Source organism: Plecotus auritus (assembly GCF_963455305.1).
Source record: "Plecotus auritus genome assembly, chromosome: 6".
Lineage (NCBI taxonomy): Eukaryota > Metazoa > Chordata > Mammalia > Chiroptera > Vespertilionidae > Plecotus > Plecotus auritus.
Window position 1 is genome coordinate 29,249,047 of NC_137773.1, and position 23,788 is coordinate 29,272,834.

Genomic DNA, 23,788 nt, shown 5'->3' on the forward strand with positions numbered 1-23,788 from the left:
GCTGAAGGGCCCCCAGCTTGGAAAGCTGCAACCATCCCTGACTTCTGGATGCCAGCTTCCGCCCCCCATCACTGGGTGCCAGGGTCCAACCACCCCACTGGGCGCAGAAGTGCCCTGGAGGTTGAGGGCCTGACCCCTTTCCCCTCTCCTGATAGGACAGGGAGGAGGTGCACAGCCGTCCAGCGCAGCGCTGTCCTGGTCTCTCTGGTTCTTTCCCGGTTCCCACTGTGTTGTGGTCTCTGCCCCTTTGTCCAGGCCTCCAGCCCTGTTTCGGCCCCTTTCTCGGCCCCCAGGAGGGCAGAGTGGGCCAGTCCCAAGATAAGCGCTTCGGTTGGGTAAGGAGCCCAAAGCTTTAGAAGGCCGGCGCTTGCACAAGGAGTGGCCGGGGCCCTGCGGGGGGAACGGCGGGCGGGGCGGGGCTGGGCCCCGTCGGGGGAGCGCGGAGGGAGGCGGGGCCGGCGCGGCGGGACCCTGAGCCTCGGACAGCCCGGCGGGCACCGGGCAGCGGACGGCGGCCGCGCAGTGAGGTGAGGACCCCCGCGCCCCTGGGCCCCTGCAGCCCAGACTCCTCCCCATCACCTCCTCGAGGGCCTTCGTGGGAATCCCAAGCCCCCACTGAGCTAGCGGCCGTCCCCCACCCCTCCGGGCCGCGACCCGCCCCTCCCTGCGGGCGCCCGACTCTGCCCCCTCCCTCCTTACCCCCTCCCTAGTCGCAGCTCGCGCAGCCCCGAGCTGCCCGGCCCGCCCCCGGCACTCCTGCTCCGCGCACCTCCTGGTTCCCAGTCCCGTGCCCTCCCGCCTGGCCTGAGTCACCGGGAAACTGGGCTCTGAGTCAGGGCCGGGGGCCCTAGCTTGAGGATGGGGCCCAGCCACTGAGAGACAGAGCAGCCAGAACTGATGCTGGGGCAGAGGGAGTCCTGGTCAGGACTCTGCATGAGAGAAACAGGGCGAGACAGAAACCTGGATCAGAGGTGGCCAGAGACACAGTTGCAACTAAATAGTTAAAACTAGAGACTGAGGTAAGGAGAGGCTTAGAGAACAAAACAAGGAGAGGGACAGGGATTTGGAGGTAGGGACAGAAGTGGGCTGGGTTAGAGACAGGGCAGAGATAAAAGTCAGGGGAGACAGAATCAGAGGTAGGTCCATAAGACTAGACCAGGGTCAAGGTGAGGCTGGAGACCTGAACCAAGGCCATAGGCAGGGAAAAGGAAGGCTTGGAGAAAGCAGAGGTAAGGGGATGCCATTTCACACCGCTGCGCCGCCTGCAGGGTGAGTGCTGACTTGTGCGCATGCACTTTGTGTGAACACACTGCAGGGGAGTGGAGAGTAAGAGCCTGGAGTATGCCTGGGCCCTGGGCCCTCAGCTCTCTGGCCCAGTTCTCCACCCCATCCCCAAGCTGCCCAGGACCAGGATCCCACATGCTGGGACTAGTTCAGGCTCTCTTGGCAGCCTGACCAAGGCAGACAGGATGTGTGGGTGGCCAGGGCTGGAGGGACAGGAAGGAAGTCTGAGCTAAGACAATAGGTGGAAGGGGAGGAACTGGGAATGACCAGGATCAGGATGGCTGAGCTGTACCTCAGCTCTGGAAACCAGTGGGACTGGGATCTGTGCTCCTCCTGTGCCACAGCTGCCCCTGTCCCACCTGATGCCACAGCAGGATCAGGCCCCCACCCCCACCCCACTCCATCCATCCCTGAGGGTTCTAGCATCTTGTCCTGTTCTTACTTGGTTGGCTGTGCAGTCATGCAGGGGCAGAGCTTTGACCGAGACCCCGGGGTGGGCAGGAGCTTGGGGGCCAACACTTAACACGTACTTGTTGTGAGCCTGGGGCAAGCATCTTTCCCTCTCTGGGCCTCAGTTTCCTCATCTGCAAATAAAGGGATTCTCCTATAAGAAGAAGAAAGCCCCTTCTGATGTCCTGGGATAGCTCTGCCTCCAGATGGCAGGCCTCTGGTTCGTTTTCTTTGGAGGAAGACTGGAGTCTGGTATCCCCATCCAGGCCTCAGACTTTGAGAGAGGGAGGGGGAATCTCAGCCTGAGCCCTCCCTTCACCCTGCCCCTCCCCCCAGCAATGGCCTGAGCCCCCATGGCTGCCCCTCAGGACCTGGACATCGCTGTGTGGCTGGCCACGGTGCACCTGGAGCAGTATGCAGACACGTTCCGGAGGCATGGCATGGCTACGGCGGGTGCAGCCCGGGGCCTGGGCCACGAGGAGCTGAAGCAGCTGGGCATCACCGCCACAGGGCACCGGAAACGCATCTTGCGCCTGCTACAGACAGGCGCTGCCGAGGGCTCCCCGGATCCCCAACTGGACAGAGCCATGGAGCCATCCTCCAGCCCAGCTGCCCAAGCTCAGCCCTCCAAGCCTGTGCCTAAGCCCAGGACAGTATTTGGCGGGCTCAGTGGCCCCACGACCACCCAGAGGCCAGGGTTGAGCCCAGCCCTCTTGAGACCAGAAGTGCCCAGGAGCCCAGAGTCCAGCCCAAGGTCCCTTCCTCTCCCCACCACCTCCTCTGAGCAGCCTTCAGCCTTAACTACTGTGGAGATGATGCCCAACGCCATCTACTTCGGCCTGGACTTAAGAGGCGGGGCACAGACAGCTCAGGACACGTGAGTGGGTTTGCGTCCCTGGGCATTGATGCTGGGTAGGGGCAGAGAGGAGCAGGGCATGAGGGCTTGTCCTTCCTTCTCTCTCCCTTAATGACCACTAGACCTTTCCCCTCAGGGCCCCAGACAGCTCCCAGACAGCTGCCCCCACCCCTGCCCTCAGGCCTACCACAGGCACAGGTAGGTGGGTTATCATGGGCAGGGGGAGAGGGACAGTGGCCTGCAGGGCCTCAGACACCACCACCTGATCGCCTCTTTCTGCCTCCCCCTCCTCCCCTGTCAGTGCACATCATGGACCCGGGTTGCCTGTACTATGGTGTCCAGCCTGTGGGGGTCCCAGGGGCATCCAACAGAAGAGAAGGCAGAGGTGTCTGTCAGGACAGGGCTGAACACAGGTGAGTAGTCAGTAGGGTGATGATGGCAGGAAGTGGGGAAGCTTGAGGAGCTGGTGCCGGCCATGTATCTAGTTATTCATGAAATGTGCATTAAATGTCCACTGTCCACAAGCCAGTGGGTCTGTATCTGTATCTCCAACACAGATAGGCTCCAATACAGGATGAATATAAGAGATCTAGTCCCCGCTTTATGTAGCTTGAGACTCAGTGGTGCAGACAGGAAATAAAACAAGTTGACAAATGGACATATCATTTAAAATAGGGAGCAGTGCATGCCCTGGCTGGTGTGGCTCAGTTGGTTGGAGCATCATCCCATACGCCTTCAGGACGCGTGTGAGAGACCCTGTGCCCAGGGGCACGGGAGCTGAGACCAGGCTGGCTGGGGCAGAATGGGCTAAGGAGGGAGGAGTGGAAGGAGAAGATGTCAGAGAGGTGAAAGGGGCCAGATGGGGTAGGACATTGTAGGGACTTTCAATTTTAGTCTAAGTGAAATGGGAAGCTTCTGGAAGGGTTTGACTTTCAGAATCCCTCTGGTTGCTGTGCTGGGAATGGTCTGTAGGGGGCAAAATTGGAAATGCAGAGACCCCCTTAGGACCGTGGTCGGCAAACTCAGTCCACAGAGCCAAATATCTACAGTACAACGATTGAAATTTCTTTTGAGAGCTGAAAACCGACTTCTGCGCATGGGCCACGAAGTTTCTTTCTTTCTTTTTTTTTTTTAAATATATTTTATTGATTTCTTACAGAGAGGAAAGGGAGAGGGATAGATAGTTAGAAACATCGATGAGAGAGAAACATTGATCAGCTGCCTCCTGCACACCTCCCACTGGGGATGTGCCTGCAACCCAGGTACATGCCCCTGACCGGAATCGAACCCGGGACCCTTCAGTCCGCAGGCTGACGCTCTATCCACTGAGCCAAACCGGTCAGGGCGGGCCACGAAGTTTCAATCGCACTGTACGTGCGCGCCTGCCCGTGGTATTTTGTGGAAGAGCCGCACACTCAAGGGGCCAAAGAGCCGCATGTGGCTCGCGAGCCGCAGTTTGCCGACCACTGCCTTAGGAGGTTACTGAATGACCTAGTGAGACATCTCAGATGAGGCAGTGGAGATGGAGAGAAGTGGTTGGGTTTTGGTTATAATTTGAAGGCCAACTGTCCTAGTAAATTAGGGTGTGAAAGAAAAATAGAGCTGTTAAGAATGACTCAAAGGGTTTCAGTCTGAGCCTGCACTGTCCAAAGCCACTAGCCACATGTGACTACTGACCAGATGTGGCCAGACTGGAGTGAGATGTTGTGATAGTAAAACAACTACCAAATTTCAAAGACTTAGTACCAAAAAAAAAAAAAAAAAGCAATACTAGATGAATATAACAGACATAGGTATAAATTATTGTAATAATTTTTATACTGATGGCATATTAAAATGTTAATGTTTTGGGCATGTTGGGTTTAATAAAATGTATTATTAAAATTAATTTCATCTCTTTTTTTTTTTTCAATTCTCACCCAAGGATATTTTTTCCATTGATTTCTGCAGAGAGAGTGAGTGGAAGGGAGGGGGGAAGCCAGGGAGAGAAACATTAACATGAGAGAGACACGTTGATTGGTTGCCTCCTGCGCACCCCTACTGGGCCTGGGGAACCTGCAACAGAGGTACATGCCCTTGACTAGAAATCGAACCCCAGGCCCTTGGATCAGCAGGCCAGCGCTCTAACCATTGAGAAAACTGGCCAGGGCTCACCTGCTTACTTTTATTTATTTAATGTGACTACTAGAAAATTTAAAATCATGTACCTTGTGGCTTTTACATTGACTTCTGTTAGCGCTGTTCTGAGCAACTGAAAATTCCTGGAGTTGCCTTGGTCTGAGATGGGGAGGACTGGAGGTTAGGTCAGGAGTTCAGTGATAGATGTGTTGAATTTGAGGTGTATATTATACACCCAAGAGAAGATGACAAACAGGCCACTGATATGCAAGTCTGAAGTTTGGGAGAGAGGTCTGAGCTGGAGATCTGAATCTGTGAGCTGTCAGTGTTTAGATGCGTGTATGTAGCTGTGCGTGAGTGTCTACAGAGCAGAGGACCGAACTCAGCATCCTGGCACACTTCAATGTCAAGAGGTTTGGGAGAAGAGGAAGAATCAGCAAAACTGAAAATAAATGGCTAGTGAAGGAGAAGGGGAAACTGGAGACTGTGATGTAGGAGCCACGTGAAGGACATATGTGTAATGAGGAGGGAGAGAGCAGCTGTGTCAACTGCTGCTGAGAGTCTAGTTAGTGAGATGAGGACTGAGAACTGACCTCTGGAATTGGCAACGTAGGGGTTGATCAGAGTGGACTCAAGAAAGAATGGAGGGAGTTAAAAAGGTATAGATAACATTCTTTAGGAGTTTTTCTGCAAAGAGCAGCGAGTTGGAGTGGTTGTTAACAGTAGAAGTGGGGTCAAGAAAGTTTTTTTTAGAGGCAGGAATGTTACATGTGTTTTAGGTGAATAGGAATGGTCTGGTAGAGAGGGAAAATTAGTTGATGTAGGGGGAGAAAAGGGAGAAAGTCTGGGGTAATGTCCTTGTGTAGGTGAGAGGAGTAGAATCAAGGACATAGAGGAGAGACTGGCTTTAGACAGGGTTGTTTATTATGGTAACAGGAGGAAAGCTGAGTATGTGTGAAATTGGGTAGAGGAGGTGCTGGGAGTTTGGGAGTTCTTGTCTGATTGCTTCAATTCCTCAGGAAAGTAGGAAACAAATTGGTAGAGGAATGGTTTTCAACCTTAGTGGTGCAATATCCTAGGGCAGTGGTCGGCAAACCGCGGCTCGCAAGCCACATGTGGCTCTTTGGCCCCTTGAGTGTGGCTCTTCCACAAAATACCACAGCCTGGGTGAGTCTATTTTGAAGAAGTGGCGTTAGAAGAAGTTTAAGTTTAAAAAATTTGGCTCTCAAAAGAAATTTCAATCGTTGTACTGTTGATATTTGGCTCTGTTGACTAATGAGTTTGCTGACCACTGGCCTAGGGAACTTTGAAAACTACAGATGCCTGGGCCCCGATCTGGGGAGTTCTAATTTAAGTCTCCGGTATAGGGCTCATATTCTGGTATTTTTAAGTTTTCCAAGTGATTTTGTGCTGCTGAGCTTAAGAACCACTGAAAGGTGACAGAAAATAATAGAGGACTTTCTGAGAAGATGGTATAAGCAAAGTCCTGAGGATGAGAAAAGGCAGCCCAACGAAACGCCTTCTGGGTAGAGGGAAGAGCATCTGCAAAGGCTCTGAGCGAGGGAGGAGGAGGCTAACCTGTAGTAAGCAAAGGTGAGGGTGATGCAAGATGAGGTCAGAGCAGTAGCCATGGGTCTCAATGTCCAAGATCTTACAGCCCAGGGTAAGGAATTTGAATTTATCCTAAGTGCCAAATGGGAAGTGATTACAGAGTTTCATGCAGAGGAGTGAAATGATATCATTTGTATTTTTAAAAGAGCAATCTGGTGGTGCTGGGAAAATGGATGTGGGAGGGAGGGCTGGAGTGGAAACAGGTGACCCGTTAAGCAATTACATCACTCTGGGGGAACTGATGGGAACTTGATTAGGGAGACAAAGTCAAGAACTTTTTGGAGAAAGAGCCTATAAAATTTATTGATTAGATATAAGCAACCATGACAGGGAGCCATCTACTAATGGCAGAGGAGAGGGAATGAAATTTTCCCAAAGAAAAGTTCAGGTGTGCTCACGGAAGAAGGTCCATGCTAATTGGGTTCCCAGCCTCCCTATTTCCCCATGTGAAAAGCAGATCTAGTACCTGCCAGGCATTCTACTAGGTGCTATGGGTGGGGGTGTCCAGGGAACTGGGCCTAATGTGTGTCCCTCTCTGTCTTGGCCCTCACAAGGCTCAGCAGGCAGGATCTGGAAACACGGGAGGATGCTGGCTATGCCAGCCTTGAGCTGCCCGGGGATTCCGTCCTCTCGCTGCCCACCCTGAACACAGAGGAGACCAGTGATGACCTCATCTCACCCTATGCCAGCTTCTCCTCCACGGCAGACCGTCCCATGCCCCTGCTCAGTGGCTGGCTAGACAAGCTCTCCCCTCAGGGGTGGGACTGCTGGGAAGGGAAGGGGAGGGAGGCTGGGTGGTGGGGTGGGGGTCAGGTCCCAAGTGCTCCTAGGAGCCCCGCCAGGATGCAGCTTCCACCACTCACTGATCTTGGCCCCTCCCTTCTCTAGAAACTACGTCTTCCAGAGGCGCTTTGTGCAGTTCAATGGGAGGAGTCTGATGTACTTTGGCAATGACAAGGTGGGGTCCAGGAGATGCTGCATGGGTCCTGGGAGATGGGGAGGGAGCGGGGGCTGAGGGAGGCTCAGGATTGGAAGGCAGTCACTATGTGACTGATGTCAGCATCTAAAGAAGCCAGGTTAGCAGCTTTACTCCACTGCTGTGGAACGAGTGCTGGTCTCATTAAAAATTGGTGCTGGCCCCTGGTGTCAGCACACATGACTGAGTTCCTGCCTGTGTGTCATTGGGCTCTCTCTCCAGGACCCCTTCCCCAAGGGTGTGATCCCTCTGTCCGCCATTGAGATGACCCGCAGCAGCAAAGACAACAAATTCCAGATCATCACCAGCCAGAGGGTATTTGTGTTCCGCACGGAGAGCGAGGGTGAGGGCCAGGGCCCCCTGGGTCAGGGCAGGGGTGGGGAGGCCATGTGAGCACACGGCCCCACTGGCCTGCTTCCCTATCCCCCACCAGCTCAGCGGGACACTTGGTGCTCCACGCTGCAATCCTGCCTGAAAGAGCAGCGTCTCCTGGGCCACCCCCGGGCCCCCCAGCTGCCCCGACCGCTCCGCACAGGCATGCTGGAGCTGCGTGGACACAAGGCCAAGGTGTTTGCGGCCTTGAGCCCCGGAGAGTTGGCGCTGTACAAGAGTGAGCAGGTGAGAAGGGCTGGCCTGGGCCGAGGGGCCTGGCTTATCCCATAGGGAGCCTCACTGCACCTCCCCCTGACCCCGCCAGGCCTTCTCCCTGGGCATCGGGATCTGCTTCATTGAATTGCAAGGGTGCAGTGTCCGGGAGACCAAGAGTCGCAGCTTCGATCTGCTCACGCCCCATCGCTGCTTCAGGTGGGGCCCAGACTGGCAGGAAGCAAGGCTGGGGGAGAGACTTTTGAGGGAGGCACAGGGGTGAAGAGGTCTGGAGGCCACCTCAGTGGGATGTCAGTGGGTGTGCCCTGATGGGAGTCCAGCGAGCAGGGTCAAGGCTGTCAGGAGGGTCTGGGCTGACCTGTGTGGTTCCTGCAGGAATGGCCAGTGGGATGGGGCAAGTGGGGAGGGTGTCCATGCCCACAGACTGGCTGTCCACCCCTCAGCTTCACAGCCGAGTCTGGGGGTGCTCGGCAGAGCTGGGCAGCCGCTCTACAGGAAGCAGTAACCGAGACCCTGTCTGACTACGAGGTGGCTGAGAAGATCTGGTCCAATCGGGCAAACCTGCACTGTGCGGACTGTGGGGCCTCCCGCCCAGACTGGGCTGCTGTCAACCTGGGAGTTGTGATCTGCAAGCAGTGTGCAGGTGAGGCCTGGAGCCTTTAGCTGAAATGGAAAGAGGCGGGGGCGGAGCGGGCGGGCTCAGGGTGTTCATGCCACATGCTCTCATACTCTAACAGGTCAGCACCGGGCTCTGGGTTCCGGGATCTCCAAGGTGCAGAGTTTGAAGCTGGACACAAGTGTCTGGAGTAATGAGATAGTGCAGGTGAGGAGTCTGAAGAGGGTGAAAATGGGGAAGGAAGAACATTTTAAAAAGGCTTTGGACCCACCTTGGGGACAGGATTGGAATGTCTAGGGACCCTTGAATTCCCATCACTTGCCTCTGCCCCTTGTCATCCTGCAGCTGTTCATAGTCTTGGGAAATGATCGTGCCAACCGCTTCTGGGCAGGGGCCCTACCCCCAGGTGAGAGGCTAAATCCAGATACAACCCCAGGCCCACGGGGAGAGTTCATCTCCAGGAAGTACCGGCTGGGTCTCTTCCGGAAGCCCCACCCTCAATATCCAGATCACAGCCAGCTTCTCCAGGTAGGAGGGATGGGTTGGGGCTGATGGGGAGGGGGAAAGCAGTCTCTGAGTTGAAAAGCCTAGACTTGGGGGGAAGGGGCTGCTTTTGGTGACCAATAGACTGTGCCCAGGGCTCTCAGATTGGGTCTTGGGGCTGACAGAATCCCTGCCCTTTTGTAGGCACTGTGTGCAGCGGTGGCAGGACCCAACCTGCTGAAGAACATGACCCAGCTTCTCTGTGTCGAGGCCTTTGAGGTTGAGGAGCCCTGGTCTCCCTCAGCCCTTGATGGCAGTTTCCCTGGTCTCCTGCCCCCAGGTAATCCCCCCAACAATTCTCAGCCCCAATCTGTGCCTAGGTTCTTCTAGGGAGCTGCAATTACCCCCCTCTCCCCAAGTCCATCACAATGGCCTAGCTAGAATCCTCCCGGGTCTGTTTCCTGATGTCATGAAAGGACCTGATGTTGGCCACTCCCTGGGGTGTGGATCTGGATGTTTGAAGTGTTAGTGCTGTCTACTCCTGACAGGGTTAGCACATAGGCCAGGTCTCCTCTCCCTGGGGGCAGTCTGCTCATAGAAATGGTCAGCTACAGCTGCTGGACTCCAGTGAGCAGGCCAGAGGGGCTGAGACCCTTGCAGATGATCCATGCTCTGAGGCCTCCACCAGGACTGACTACCTGGTAGGCTGTTTAGTGAGGAGAAGCAGTGGGCTGGGCTCATCCCACCCTCTTTTCTAATCTGAGTAGTGAGTGGTCCAGCCCAACTGGGCTCTATTGAGCCATGCTGCCAGTGGAGTTGGGTTCCACTCTCTTCCTCAACTCAATCCCTTCCCTGAGGGGCTCAGACCATCCCATTGTACTGGTCTGTCCTGACCACTACTCCTTCCCCTTACAGATCCCTCCCTTGACGTGTACAACGAGGTGGTGGTGCCTGCCACTTACAGCAGCTTCCTGCACTGTGGTCCCATCAGCAACAAAGCTGGACCCCCACCCCCTCGCAGGGGCCGGGATGGTAAGCGGGGAGCCAAGGGATTGGAGGAGGAGAAACCAGGATGGGAGACAGGGAGAAGAGGGCTGGGATGGGAAAGTAGGGTCATGCCCAGGACTGGGCTAGGTGCAGGGGGTAAGAGAGGAACTATGCCTGGTGGCAGCATTGTGCTTTGAAGTCAGACGGTCAGGGTCAAATCTCAGCTCTGCTACTTCCTACCCATGAGATGGGCCAGCTACTCAAACTCTGAGCCTCAGTTTTCCCATCTATAAACCAGGAGTGAATATAATACCCATCTCATAGGGTTGTTGTGAAGATTACGTGAGAGCATGCATAGCCAGAAGGCTTGGCATAGAATAAAGGTCTAGTAAAGGAATTCTGACAGTGAAGATAGGGGTCTTCTGCCTGCTGACCATCAGCTTTCCCCTTAGCTCCTTCCCGACTGTGGTGCGTGCTGGGAGCGGCTCTGGAAATGTTTGTGTCAGAAAGCAGCCCTGAACCCCTCAGCCTCATCCAGCCCCAGGATGTTGTATGTTTGGGTGTGAGCCCTCCACCTACTGACTCAGGTGACCTTGACAGGTAACAGCCCTCCATTCTCACTGAGTTCCCCTTTTCCCTTTCTGATCCCAAGCCTGAAGCCTCCTCCTTAGACCCCATTCTCTTCCCTGACCTCACCTTCTTTCCAGGTTCCCCTTTTCCTTTGAGCTCATCCTCACCGGGGGGAGGATCCAGCATTTTGGCACCGATGGAGCTGACAGTCTGGAGGCCTGGGTCAGCGCCGTGGGCAAGGTGAGACAGCGGAGACCCCTCCCTGACAGCTCATGGTTTTCCTGGCCCCGCTTGCCCCCATCCTATCCTCTCTATTCCTATAGCCACTCCTACCTCTTCCTTTAACAGTGAAGGTGACTGAGCATGTATTCTGTGCCAGGGCCTGGGGTAAGCACTGCCTACTCAATATCTCATTTAATTTTCACAACAACCCTCAAAAATAAGGATCATTGATATTTCACACATAAAGAAACTGAGTGTCAGAGGTTATAGAGTCACGTGGTGAAGGTCACAGAACTAGAAGGCAGCAGAGCATCAGGCCTCTGTCCCCAAAGCTCACGGCCCAAACCTCCCTGTGCTGGGTCTCTTCCCACAGAGAAGCTGCCCTTGCCTCCCACGTCTTCCTCCCACTCTCCAGGTCCTGAGGCTGCCTTCACCTGGCCCAGCTTCTCCATTGGCAGGCAAGCCCATCTGTCTCCTTCCTGCACCCTCCCCCTGGAATTAAAAGTTCAGATTCCGGAGTCAGACATCCTGGGAACTGAGTCCTCCACCTGTGAGCTTTTCCATAAGGGTAGAGTGGGTATAAAAGGCCCACCCCTAAGGCTAAGAATGAGAGACATGTGAGGCTCACTCTCTGTGTCGTGTTACCATTTCACCATCTGTGGGTGCTGAAATAGTAATGGTGATAATGAAGACAATCATTCCTGTCCTTACGCAGCTTTTCCCTCAGCCCTGTTCCACCTCAGTTTATCACCAATTCAAACAGTCCTGTGCCCTGTAGTTCCTCAACCCCTTGCTGCCTTCCTCTGCCATACTCTTCTTTTTAAAAAAAATAAATATTTTTATTGATTTTAGAGAGGATAGAGTGATAGAAACATCAGTGATGAGAGAGAATCAAACATCGGCTGCCTCCTATCAAGCCTGCAACCCGGGCATATGCCCTGACCAGGAATTGAACCGTGACCTCCTGGTTAATAGGTTGACGCTCAACCACCGAGCCACACAGGTGGTTGAGCTCATCAAACTCAACACTCTTCTAATCTGCTGCCCTGTGGGTGGCCAGTGACTTCCCATTGTCAAGGTCCAAGGGCTTCCTCCTGGCCACCCCAGGTCGTATCTGCAGCATCTGACACTTCTTTGACCTCATTCTCCTGGTCCCCCTATAACTCCTCACACCAAGAAATTGTTCTCTGTGTCCTTTAAGGGTGCTGTCAAGGCCCTACCAGCTGAGTCCAACTCTCCTCTTATTATGTACACTTTCCACAAATCTAGCCCACCCTTTAGGCAGTGGTACTGCCCAACGTGTGGGCTGCAGACTGTCACTGCACTGGCCTGTGGACCCTTTGTTATGGCCCGTGACAGTACAAGTACAGAACTTGAGAGTTAGCTTTCATAACCATTTGACAGAGTGACTTTTATGTGTGGAATTTCATTATAAAAATTGGTGGCTTACATTTTGTATGTACTTCTTTTTTCATTTAGTTTTTCTGGTAATCTTTTTTATTATTTTTTATTCAAGTATTTGTTAGTGACAGTTTGGACGTATTTTTTTGGTAAATTTTCTCTATTGTTGAGAGTAGTACAGATGTCCCCCTTTACCCTCCTCCACTGGGCTCGCACCCCACCCCAGGCCTTCACACTCTGTTGTCTGTGTCCATGGGTTATGCATATATGGGAAATTAAAATAAAATAAAAGAAAAAACTCCCTGTTCCTTCATCACAGGTAGTTTGAAAAGCACTACTTTCAGGTCCACCTCAAATAGTTCTTTGTCCACAAGCCTCTCCCAGCCCCTTTGTGTGATGGGACTTCCCAAGGCATCATGACTCTTTCCTTACAGCGTTTCGGCTCCCCATTCTTTCTTACCCCTACATCCCAATTAAGGGCATAACGCTGTCACTCAGGGGTCTTCTCTGTGTTGGTTGGAGCAAATTAAATTGAACTGAATTTCTTTCCTGTCTTTCTCCATCCATCTCTGTCTTCTCCTTGGGCCTTTCCTTCACTCCCTCCCCATCCCTTTTCATTACCCTCTTTCTTTTGCTTTCTCTTCATGTCTTTCTTTGTCTTTCCCTGGCCCTCTCACTCTCTCCCCCTCACTTCTTATCTCTTCCCCCATCTTCCTCTCTCCCCATGTCCTCCTCCTGCTTCACAGTGGTTCTCCCCGCTGAGCTGTCACCAGCTGTTGGGCCCTGGGCTGGTGCGGCTGGGCCGCCTGTGGCTGCGGTCCCCCTCCTACACAGCCCTGGCTCCTGGCCTCTGGCTGTCAGGGTTTGGACTTCTTCGTGGTGACCACCTCTTCCTGTGTCCAGCACCGGGCCCTGGCCCTGCAGTCCCTGAGGACATGGTGCATCTTCGGCGGCTACAGGAGATCAGTGAGCAGGGCTGGGGGCAGGGATGAAGGGTGGCCATGGAGCGGGGAAGGAGTGGACCTTCCCTATGAGAAATAGCAGAACACAATGGATTCAGACACAAGCTCTGGAGTCAAACTGCCCAGATTTAGACCCCTCACACTCTATCAATTCCTGGCTGTGTAATCTTGGACAAGTTATTTAACCTCTCTATGCCTTAGTTTCCTGATCTTTACAATAGGCACAATAACAGGGTTGTAGTGAGTTTCCAATAAGGCGACACATGTAAAACACTTATCACAGAGCCTGGGAGGAGGCATCTCTCAAGAGTTCAGTAGATGGTATATGTTATAAATGTTATTGTTATTATCATTATTTGGAGTCACTTGCTGGCTGGGGACTGGGAGAGGGGACTGGATACTCTCACTATCTCCTAAAAGAGGAACAGTGTCAGATAATGTTTTAGGGCTTTGGAGATAAGAGAACTGAGTTCAAGCTTAGCTTTGCCATTTTATAGCAAGTAATCAGAGGCAGTTACTTAACTTCTCTGAGCTTTATGTGTCACCTGTAAAATGGGGATAATAATGTGTAACTCATAGGACTTAATGCAACATCGTTTGTAAGGCTCCTAGCCTGGCACCTCCATGCCTTAAATGTTTCATAAATATTAGTCATGATGATGAAGACGATGATGATAATCTCCATGTTCTCCTCCCAGGTGTAGTCTCGGCAGCTGACACCCCAGACAAGAAGGAGCATTTGGTCCTGGTGGAGACAGGAAGGTAAGTGTTGCCCCTACCCTTTGTAGAGTTCAGCCCACACCCTTGGCCCATCGCCCACTTCCTGAAAGTCCCTTCCCTAGTTCAGAGACCCTGTCTGGGTTGGGGGTTGTTGCCCCTTCTGGTGACTCTAGGAACTCTGGTCCTTGTGATTCTGGGCCTCAGCGGATCCTCTAGCGGTGGCTCTGACCCAGGCCTCTTGGGTCTCAGGACCCTGTATCTGCAGGGAGAGGGCCGGCTGGACTTCTCAGCATGGAATGCGGCCATTGGGGGAGCAGCTGGTGGGGGCGGCACAGGGCTGCAGGAGCAGCAGATGAGCCGAGGTGACATCCCCATCATCGTGGATGCCTGCATCAGTTTTGTCACCCAGCATGGTGAGTGGGTACTGGTCAATACTGAGCCCGTGGGGGATGGGGAACAAGGGCACAGCCAGGGGGTGGTGATCTGCCTACAAGCTTGGCCTCCAGAGCCTGCAGCCTGACAGCCTCCGCTCAGTGACCCTTGGCAAGCTGCTTTGCCTTTCTGAGCCTCTATTCTCCATCTGTAAAATGGGATTACTAGCAGTCCTTATGTTCCAGAATTGTTGTGACAGTAAGATAACACGTATAAAGCATTTAGTGCAAGACCTAGCAGGTAGTAAGTGTTCCATGGTAACTGTCTCTGGGGCATGGACATGGAGAGAGAGTGGCACTGAAATGTGACTAGAGATGTAGAACCGTGGAGAACAAAGAGGGGGCAGCTACGGGAACAGAGCCAAGCTGTTGAGCCAAATCCTTGAAGGTCTGAACACAATTATTCTGTGTGGGAGGTTTTCCAGGCATAGAAGTTCAGCTATGCAAGTGGTTCCCAGAATTCTTTGTGAGCTTTTGGCCTCTGCTTTATTCCCCAGCCTAAGTAAGGATCCAGTAGAATCTATCTTGCGGGTGAATCCCCATTAGAAGAATGAACTCTTGAGAAGGAAAATTCGCAGAAAACTAAGTAGGCAGTAAAGGGGGGAAAAGCACATCCGTGAACCTACAAATAGTTGTGCTTACAACCAGGACAGTGACTAGTCAGCGGCTAATGACATTGTCTATGCATTGGCAGTAGCCCCATGCAGTGACTTCCCCCACTCACAGACCCCTGTCCTCTTCTCAGCCTCCCTTATGTTCAAAGGAGGAATTAAGTCAGAGGCCCATGAAAAAGCCCTGGGGAAAGAGAGTGGGTGTTCATCCCCCTCCTCCACAGTTCCTGCACCGCCATTCTTTATTCAACAGATATTTGTTGAGCTTCTCCCACATGCCATGACAATGAACAGGGGAGGCCCTATGAAGCTCAGAGACTAGCAGGAGAGATGGGTAATGACTAAGGAACAAATACAATCAGTTCTCATTATTCGAGGTAGTTATATTCTATAAAGTGACTGCTAACACTGAGTTAATGCACACTGAATCGTTGCCCCAGGGGAAACATGAGAACTTCCGGTCACATTTCCATCGACCAATCAACACATGACCTTATTTTATGTGTGTTCCTGTTTAAAGACACTTAATTTCCTATGTTTTGTTGATTTGTTAACATGGAACTCATGGTCAACAAGCACTACACCCACTTCCTGAAGGAAGCTTTTCGGACACGGGTATTTTCTCCAGAAGACACATCATAGCCTTCTTGCACTTAGGGACACTAGACAGCGCATTAGCACTACAAATGGGAGCCATTTTAAACAGGATTACCCTCCCCGCCCCCCACAAAAACAAAAGAATGCAAAAAACATGGCTCTAAATATGCCATGAAAAAGACACTTCTTTACTGTATGACACCTTAGCTGGGAATGTGTCTAACAGGCAACTCAAATTTTTCTCTGCTCTGCGCATGTTCTCAAATGACTAAAAAAGTACCATCAGTATTGATTTGGGGGTTACAAATAACTTTTAGCAAGTAGATGAATTTGCAAATGCAGAATCTTCAAATAACTAAGACCTGTAATGTGATTTTAGAGAGTGCTGTTTAAAAATAAAAGTGATGCCCTGACTGGTTTGGCTCAGTGGATAGAGCGTCGGCCTGCGGACTGAAGGGTCCCGGGTTCGATTCCGGTCAAGGGCATGTACCTTGGTTGCGGGCACATCCTCAGTGGGAGGTGTGCAGGAGGCAGCTGATTGATGTTTCTCTCCCATCAATGTTTCTAACTCTCTATCCCTCTCCTTTCCTCTCTGTAAAAAATCAATAAAATATATTTAAAAAAAAAAAAAAATAAAAGTGATGAGGAGCTAGAGAGATGTGGGCTGCTATGTATGATGCATGGTTAGTTAAGGACTTTCAGAGATGAGGACTGAGCAGGGCCCTGGAAAGCAAGACCATGGAGGCAGATTTCTTCCTCTATGACCCCACCAATAGCCACAAGCCATGTAGGGGGTCACGGATGGGATGCTGGGTGGGTGGTGGTGGGTCTTTGGGGCAGTTGTGAGCAGAGATGCTGGCTGTTCTCAGGGCTCCGGCTGGAGGGCGTATACCGGAAAGGGGGTGCTCGTGCCCGCAGCCTGCGGCTCCTGGCTGACTTCCGGCGGGATGCCCGGTCAGTGAAACTCCGACCAGGGGAACACTTTGTGGAGGATGTCACCGACACACTCAAACGCTTCTTTCGAGAGCTCGATGACCCTGTGACCTCTGCACGGTTGTTGCCTCGATGGAGGGAGGCTGCTGGTACTTTCGAGATCCCTAATAATTCCTCACAGGCAACCAAGGGGCAACCAGGAAGTCCACCTACCCCACCAGAATCCCTGAGGCTCTCTTGTGGGATTGAGCAGCCCCCTGCCTAATCACTGCCCCCACTGGAGGATCACCCAGGGACTCGGCTCAGGGCAAGGTGGGAAGGGGGCAGAAACACATTGATCCTGGGTTTGTTTCTCTAAAAATACCTCCACTCTCCCTTCCCTGATCCTCTCCAACCCTCCCCTATTCCATCCCAGAGCTGCCCCAGAAGAATCAGCGCCTGGAGAAATACAAAGAAGTGATTGGCTGCCTTCCGAGGGTCAACCGCCGCACACTGGCCACCCTTATCGGGCATCTCTATCGGTCAGTATGGCTGACCCCCTACAAGCCCCCTCACTGACCCTTTGTCACTTCTGCCCAATGCCCAAGCCCCTTGTTTACATTCATCCATCCATCCCACAAACAGTTGTTAAGTGAAGGTATTATAGCATAAAGTTTCAGTGTGAGCTCTGGAGTGAGACCTAAGCCTCAGTTTCCTCATTTGTAAAAGAAAGTGATATAATGAATAGTATCCACCTCATTGGTGATTTGAGATTTAAGTAACATAATCCTTATAAAATTCTTAACTACAGCACCTGGCATGTGTGTAGTAAGTATTCAGAAATAGTAAGCAGTCAATATTATTTGAATTTATTATTCTATGCCAAGCAAAGGAATATATGTAGGAGACAAAAAGAATAAGATGCAGATATATCTTTACCTGTCTATTGGGTGACAGGTCTTTAAATGATTCTAGGGTGAACCCCAGCTATATTGTACTAATTACATTATATCATAGGGACTGGCCAATTATGACCTGTGGGCCAAATCCAGTCCACTGCCTGTTTTGTAAACCAAGTGTAAAGTCATGCCTATTCATTTATATATGTTCAATGGTTCCCTTCACACAACAACAGCAGAGTTGAGGAGTTGTGACAGACTATATGGCCTTACAAGCCTAAAATATTTACTATCTGTTCCTTTACATAAAAAGTTTGCTGGCCCCTACTATATTTATAATCATCTATTCCTTGTCTGTCTCTCCCCTAGACTGGGAGCTCCTTGAGGCCAGTATTATATCTTACTGTTGCATCTCGATGTTTAACCCAGGGCCTGCATACAGTAGGAACTCAATAAATGTTTGCTGAATGAATAGATGTGTTGATAAATGGGTGAGCACAAACTGCACTCCTTGTGGCCCTCACGTCCCTCTGCAGGGTGCAGAAGTGTGCAGCTCTGAACCAGATGTGCACGCGGAACCTGGCCCTGCTCTTTGCACCCAGCGTGTTCCAGACGGATGGGCGTGGGGAACACGAGGTGCGGGTACTGCAGGAACTCATCGACGGCTATGTCTCTGTCTTTGATGTAAGCTCCCTCAACCCCTGACCCACAGTCCCTCTTCCTGAACTCTGGATCCTCTCACCCCAACAAGCCCCCAGCCCTCTGAAGGTCTTCAGCATCAGAAACCATCTCCCAGAGCCCTGGGCCCCTTTCACCCATAACCTTGCTCCTAACATCCTTGCCCGATTGGTTCTTAGCTCTAATACAGGTTCTCTGGTCGTTCACATCTCTCCCTGTTCCCCTCCTTTCCTAGTACATCCCCCACCCCCATCACACACACTCCCTCTGGCTCTTCCACAGATCGACTCTGACCAGGTAGCTCAGATTGACTTGGAGGTCAGTCTTATCACCACCTGGAAGGATGTGCAGGTAACTTGTCCTGGCCTTGGCTCCTGAGTGGGCCAGGAAGGGACATCAAGATAGGAAGCTGACCTTCTGCTTCTGGACACAGGGGAAATGCAAGGAGGGAAATGTTTTGGGGAGAGGGGTTGGTTTAAGATTTGCTTCATTTATTCCTCTGTGAGGAGTCTCCACTACGAATAGTGGCAGAAACACTTCAGTTCCACGTGTAAGAGATCCAAGAAAGAATAGCTAAGTATTATTCTCACAAAGGTGAGAATAATAATAATAATAAACACCATAGTAAATAGCTGAGGACTTATTCTTTTCCAGGCACATTAGCATCACACAACTCCATGAAGTAGGTAGTCCCATTTTTCACCAAATAAAGAAGATGGTGGTCCCGCCACACCTCGCCTGAGCCATGTTGGGGGTGAGGGTTGGGAGGAGACTTTGGGGAGGGGAGAATGTTTATGAGACAACATGAGGAGACCTCTCGCCTTCATTCTTTACATCCTTTGTGTCCTTCTGACTTCTTTTCCCCTCTCCTCAGCTATCCCAGGCTGGAGACCTCATCATGGAGGTTTACATAGAACAACAGCTCCCAGACAACTGTGTCACCCTTAAGGTGAGTCCTGAGGGAACAGGAGGGGAGATGAGAGGATGATGTGGGAGAGGGGCAATGGCCTGACCAGCAAGGGTCCTCTGCCTTTCCCTGACCCCAGGTGTCCCCAACACTGACTGCTGAGGAGCTGACTAAGCAGGTACTGGAGATGCGGGGGACAGCACCTGGGACTGACTTGTGGGTGACATTTGAGATTCTCGAGCATGGGGAGCTGGGTGAGTATGACCATGTGTGTGCATGTGTGTGGGGGGGTGGGGGTCAAACACCAACGACTTCTATGTTCCAAATACAGTAGATACTTCTCATGCACATGAGCGGACAATCTACACAGTGGCCACTCCCTCTTTCTCAATATTCTCTCCTCTTAGTTTTCATGGACCCCACAAACCCTTGGTTTCCCTTCCTCCTTGAAGGAGGCTTCTCTTCCTCCTTTGCCCAGATTCCAGATGTTGGAGCAACCCAGGGCTCAATCTTGGACCCTTTTCCTTTCTCTATCGACATTTCTCCTTGGATGAGCTCATTCACCCCGTGGCTTAAATGACATTCATAATCTGCCCCTCCAATTTTTATCTTCGTACCAGACCCCTCTTCCGAGCTCCAGACTCACATGTCCAACTGTTTACTTGGCACTTCCCCTTGTACATCTCATAAGCCTCTCAAATTTAAAATGTCTTAAGACCAAACTCAATTCCCAGCCCTCCCCCCTAACAAAAACTCTAGGCCATTTCCTAGTTTTCCCTAACTCAGTCAGTGGCACCACCATTCACTCAGTTATCAAGGCCAGACAATTGGGAGTCCTCTGGGACTCCTCCCTTTTCTTCATCTTCATACTCAACCCAACCAACTAGTTCAGTAGATTCTATTTGAATCTATCACTCCATCTCCACCATTGTCACCGCCCTGATCAAAGTCACCATTATGTCTCTACCCAACATTAACCACTAAAATGTACAGTCCCAGAAAGGAAATAGCTGGCTAGTATTCCATTTTTGCCTCCTGACTATCCATTTTCTGCATAGCAGTCAAATGGGCATTTCAAGCATAAGTCCATCAGATCATGCCATTCCCACAGTTAAAACCTTCCAATGGGTTACCATTGAACTTAAAATTCCATTGGACTTAAAATTCAAGTTCCTTATTGTGGTCCACAAGACCTCAGACCTCATCTCACATAATTCATCCTCTCATCTATTCTATTTGTCCCAGCCACACTGGCTGTTTAGCTCCTCAAATATATCTTTCCTGACTCAGGGCTTTTGTTATTGCATTTTTGTCATGTCTGAAATCTCCTTCCCCCTGATCTTAGCATGACTTCTTCCTAATCCTTCAGGCCTCTGAGTTTCATCTACAAATGCGCCCCCAGAAAGGCCTTGCCTAATCATGGTATCTCAGTAGCTGCCCCGTTACTCTCTCTTTCAGCTTCTTATTGTTTCTTTCAAAATAATTATTTGCCTTCAATTGTTTTGTTTACTTACCTATTTACTAGCTGTGGGTTTGTGAAGGCAGGCCATGTGTTTCATGCTCACCACTGCATCCCCAAGGCCAGCACTGTGCCTGGCATAGTCAGTGCTAACACAAATGTCTGTGGCTGGATGGTGGAATGGATGAATGAATGAGTTGGGGGCTCCAGGCTGTGGATGGATATTCTGGTTGATACCCACTCCCACCTTGCCCCTTAGAACGGCCACTGCACCCCAAGGAAAGGGTCCTGGAGCAGGCCTTACAATGGTGCCAGCTCCCAGAGCCCTGCTCGGCCTCCTTGCTCTTGAGGAAAGTCTCCCTGGCCCAGGCCAGCTGCCTCTTCACAGGTGAGCCTCCTTCTTCAGCCCAGAACCTCTAGGCTTCTCCCCCGAGACCTCCCACCTAGTACTGCCTATTTGTACCCAGGTGTCCGGCGGGAGAGCCCAAGGGTGGGGCTCTTGCGGTGTCGAGAGGAACCATCCCGCTTGCTGGGAAACCGCTTCCAGGAGAGGTTCTTTCTGGTTCGTGGTCGCTGCCTACTGCTGCTCAAGGAGAAGAAGGTGGGGCCCTGGGGCTATTGGGGAGGGACACTGGATGGCTGTTTGTGAGGAGACATGACTGCACTGACCCTCTTACACCACAGCCCATAATCTCGTCAATCTCACTGCTTCCCTGGCCCTTTGGCCCTGGGATCACATAACCACAATGCTTCCATGACTTTTCAATCTCATGAACCGTGACCCTTCTCTCTCACCTATCAACCTCATTGACTCTATTCATGTTCTCAGAGCTCTAAACCAGAACGGGAGTGGTCTTTGGAAGGTGCCAAGGTCTACCTGGGGATTCGCAAGAAGCTAAAGCCTCCAACACCGTGAGTTTTCTTCACCAGTTTTCTTTCTAGGGCCTCCCTGCCGCCACCACCCTGGTCTTTCTGATCACCCCACCACTGTTCTCCTTTGCCTCTCAGGTGGGGCTTCACATTGATACTGGAGAAGATGCACCTGTGAGTACCTCCCAGCCTGGCTTCTCCTCTGGCCCAACCCTGTTCTCCATCCCTATAGCTGTGACCTCTTTCCTTCCCCTAAATTCCCCTCTTATTACCCTCAGCTACCTGTCCTGCACAGATGAGGATGAGATGTGGGACTGGACCACCAGCATCCTCAAAGCCCAGGTGAGGGGAAGGAGAGAGCGGAGGGCTAGGTCTGTGGTCCTAGCTCTACCCCTCAGTACCTCCCATGCCCACTTGTGCCAAACTCTCCCCCTCCCTCCAGCATGATGACCAGCAGCCAGTGGTCTTACGACGCCGCTCCTCCTCAGACCTTGCCCGTCAGAAGTTTGGCACCATGCCTTTGCTACCCATCCGTGGGGATGACAGCGGGGCTACCCTTCTCTCTGCCAATCAGACTCTGGTGAGGTCCCAGCCCCGCTTCAAGCCCTTCTTGATCCCTGCCTGTGCCCTATCCACACTGCAGAAGGGAGTGGTGCACCTGCCAGCCTGGGGTCTTCCCTCTGCCTTCTCTGTGCCCCTACTCCCCACCTCCTGTTGCCAGGCCTCACTGTGTCTCCGTGTCTTTCTCTCCTCGAATCCCCACCCCACCTGTGCCCAGCGGCGACTTCACAATCGGAGGACCCTGTCCATGTTCTTTGTGAGTACTGTGCCTGCTCCAGCTGTACCTGTCAGCACTGTGTTCCTCTGTGCTGCCTGAGCCCGTGTGCTCCCTGTCTCTGCAGGCCACATGTGTTTGTGTTTGTGTGTGTGTATAAGAGAGAAAAAGAGTAAGTGAGAGAGTGCTGGACCAAGAAAAGTAAAGAAAATGAAGGATGGTGAGGAAAGGGGGAGGTGGTTCAGGACCTGAGAAACAAAGTTGAATGTATTTTGGAGTTAGACAGACCAGGGTTCAAGCCCCAGCTCTACCATTTGGCGGCTTAAGCCCTCTGTACCGCAGTTCATTCACCTTCAGTGTAACCCATCATACAGAGTTGTTTTGATACCTTATCTGTGAAGTATTCTGCAGCATCTGGCTGAGAGCAAGAGCTCAATAAATGATAATGATAAATAACCCAGTAACTCTAACTCTGCCTCCTGCCAACCCATTCCCATCTAGCCGATGAAGTCATCTCAGGGGTCTGTAGACGAGCAAGAGGAACTGGAGGATCCTGTGTATGAGGAGCCAGTATATGAAGAAGTGGGGGACTTTCCGGAGCTGACCAAGGACACCTCCACCTCCTTCTCCACCATGAGGGAGCAGACAGCCAAGTCAGAGACCCCCCTCACCAGCCAGAGATCCTCTGATCAACCCCTTCTCTCCAAGGCAGGCCGGGAGGAGAGGCCACCGGAGCCCCTTCCAGGTCCCCCTTCAAAAAACAGCTCCCAGGCACATGCATCCTTGGAGGAGCAACTGCTCCAGGAGCTCAGCAGCCTCATCCTGAGGAAGGGAGAAACCACCATAGGCCTGGGCAGCCCCTCCCAGCCCTGCAGCCCCTCCCAGCCCTCCAGCCCCCAGCCCCCGAGCCCCAACAACCATCCGACACAGACACCTGGCTTCCCCACCCCACCCCCCTGCACTTCCAGTCTACACTCCAGCCAGCCCCTCACATGACCAGCAGTCTGAGGGAGTACCTAACCAAAAGACCCACGCTCTCACCTTGGCACACACTGTTGGGAGCCTCCTCTGCCCTGGCTGGAAAGACTCTAGAACCAGTGTGGTGCTGTGGAAATAGCACGGGAACTGAGGGCTTCAGAGGCTGTGTCCTGCCCAGAGAGGGGCAGGTCATGGCTTCCCTCTGGGCCTCTGCTCACTTGTCTGTACCATGAACTAACTGAAAGAAGTAGAGCAGTGAACATCAAACTGTTTCTCAGAGCTGTGGGCCCCACATATTTTTCCTCAACAAGGGCAACTCCTGCTTTATATATTTGATATGTTGGGGTTCTGTGAGAGATTTGGGGTTTGAAAAGAATGGTTTTAATGCATTAAATTAAAAAAAAAAAAGATTTGCAAGCCAGAGATCTGAATGATCCTCCAAGTCTGTCCTACTCCAACTTGATGTGCAACAAAATGATGTTCTTGTGGAGGGAGCCTTTATGCTGGGTGGGTGGGGAAGGCCTCTGTGAAGAGTAGAAACTTGAGGAAGGGTAATAGATCAACCAAAGGACTTGTGTGCATGCATATAAGCACACCAATGGACACAAGACACTGGGAGGGGTGCGGGATGAGGGCATGTGACAGGGGGTAGGGGAGGCTGGGGGAAGGTCAGTCGGGGGGGGGAAGGAGATATATGTCCTATGTAATATTTTAAACAATAAAAAAAACTTTCTTAAAAAATTAAAAAAGAGTAGAAACTTAAGGGTAAGAAGAAAGACATGTGGAGAGCTGGGAGAAGGCACACTCCA

General features: G+C 51.9%; 1 protein-coding gene across 1 annotated transcript; it reads left to right on the plus strand.

Moving 5' to 3' along the window:
- The first annotated feature begins 457 nt into the window (after positions 1-457).
- On the plus strand, positions 458-23,401 carry ARAP3 (ArfGAP with RhoGAP domain, ankyrin repeat and PH domain 3). Its single transcript, XM_080673445.1, has 33 exons — positions 458-527; positions 2,071-2,611; positions 2,727-2,788; positions 2,892-3,003; positions 6,874-7,077; positions 7,208-7,277; positions 7,518-7,638; positions 7,729-7,913; positions 7,993-8,099; positions 8,345-8,544; positions 8,639-8,724; positions 8,863-9,045; positions 9,205-9,340; positions 9,916-10,032; positions 10,440-10,587; positions 10,695-10,797; positions 12,927-13,146; positions 13,841-13,904; positions 14,112-14,275; positions 16,371-16,583; positions 16,850-16,955; positions 17,849-17,996; positions 18,273-18,341; positions 18,865-18,939; positions 19,037-19,151; positions 20,616-20,744; positions 20,824-20,957; positions 21,186-21,268; positions 21,365-21,400; positions 21,505-21,568; positions 21,669-21,806; positions 22,005-22,043; positions 22,503-23,401. Exons 2-33 carry the CDS (start codon positions 2,088-2,090, stop codon positions 22,995-22,997), a joined length of 4,650 nt encoding a protein of 1,549 aa, XP_080529571.1. The 5' UTR covers positions 458-527; positions 2,071-2,087; the 3' UTR covers positions 22,998-23,401.
- The last annotated feature ends 387 nt before the right edge of the window (positions 23,402-23,788 follow it).

Bases quoted from the DNA above. Each gene is read 5' to 3' on its own strand.
- ARAP3 (XM_080673445.1), top strand. From the start codon at position 2,088: ATGGCTGCCCCTCAGGACCTGGACATCGCTGTGTGGCTGGCCACGGTG. The intron at 8,725-8,862 runs GTGAGGAGTCTG...GTCATCCTGCAG, and splicing joins GGAGTAATGAGATAGTGCAG to CTGTTCATAGTCTTGGGAAA. The intron at 18,342-18,864 runs GTAACTTGTCCT...CCCTCTCCTCAG, and splicing joins CCACCTGGAAGGATGTGCAG to CTATCCCAGGCTGGAGACCT.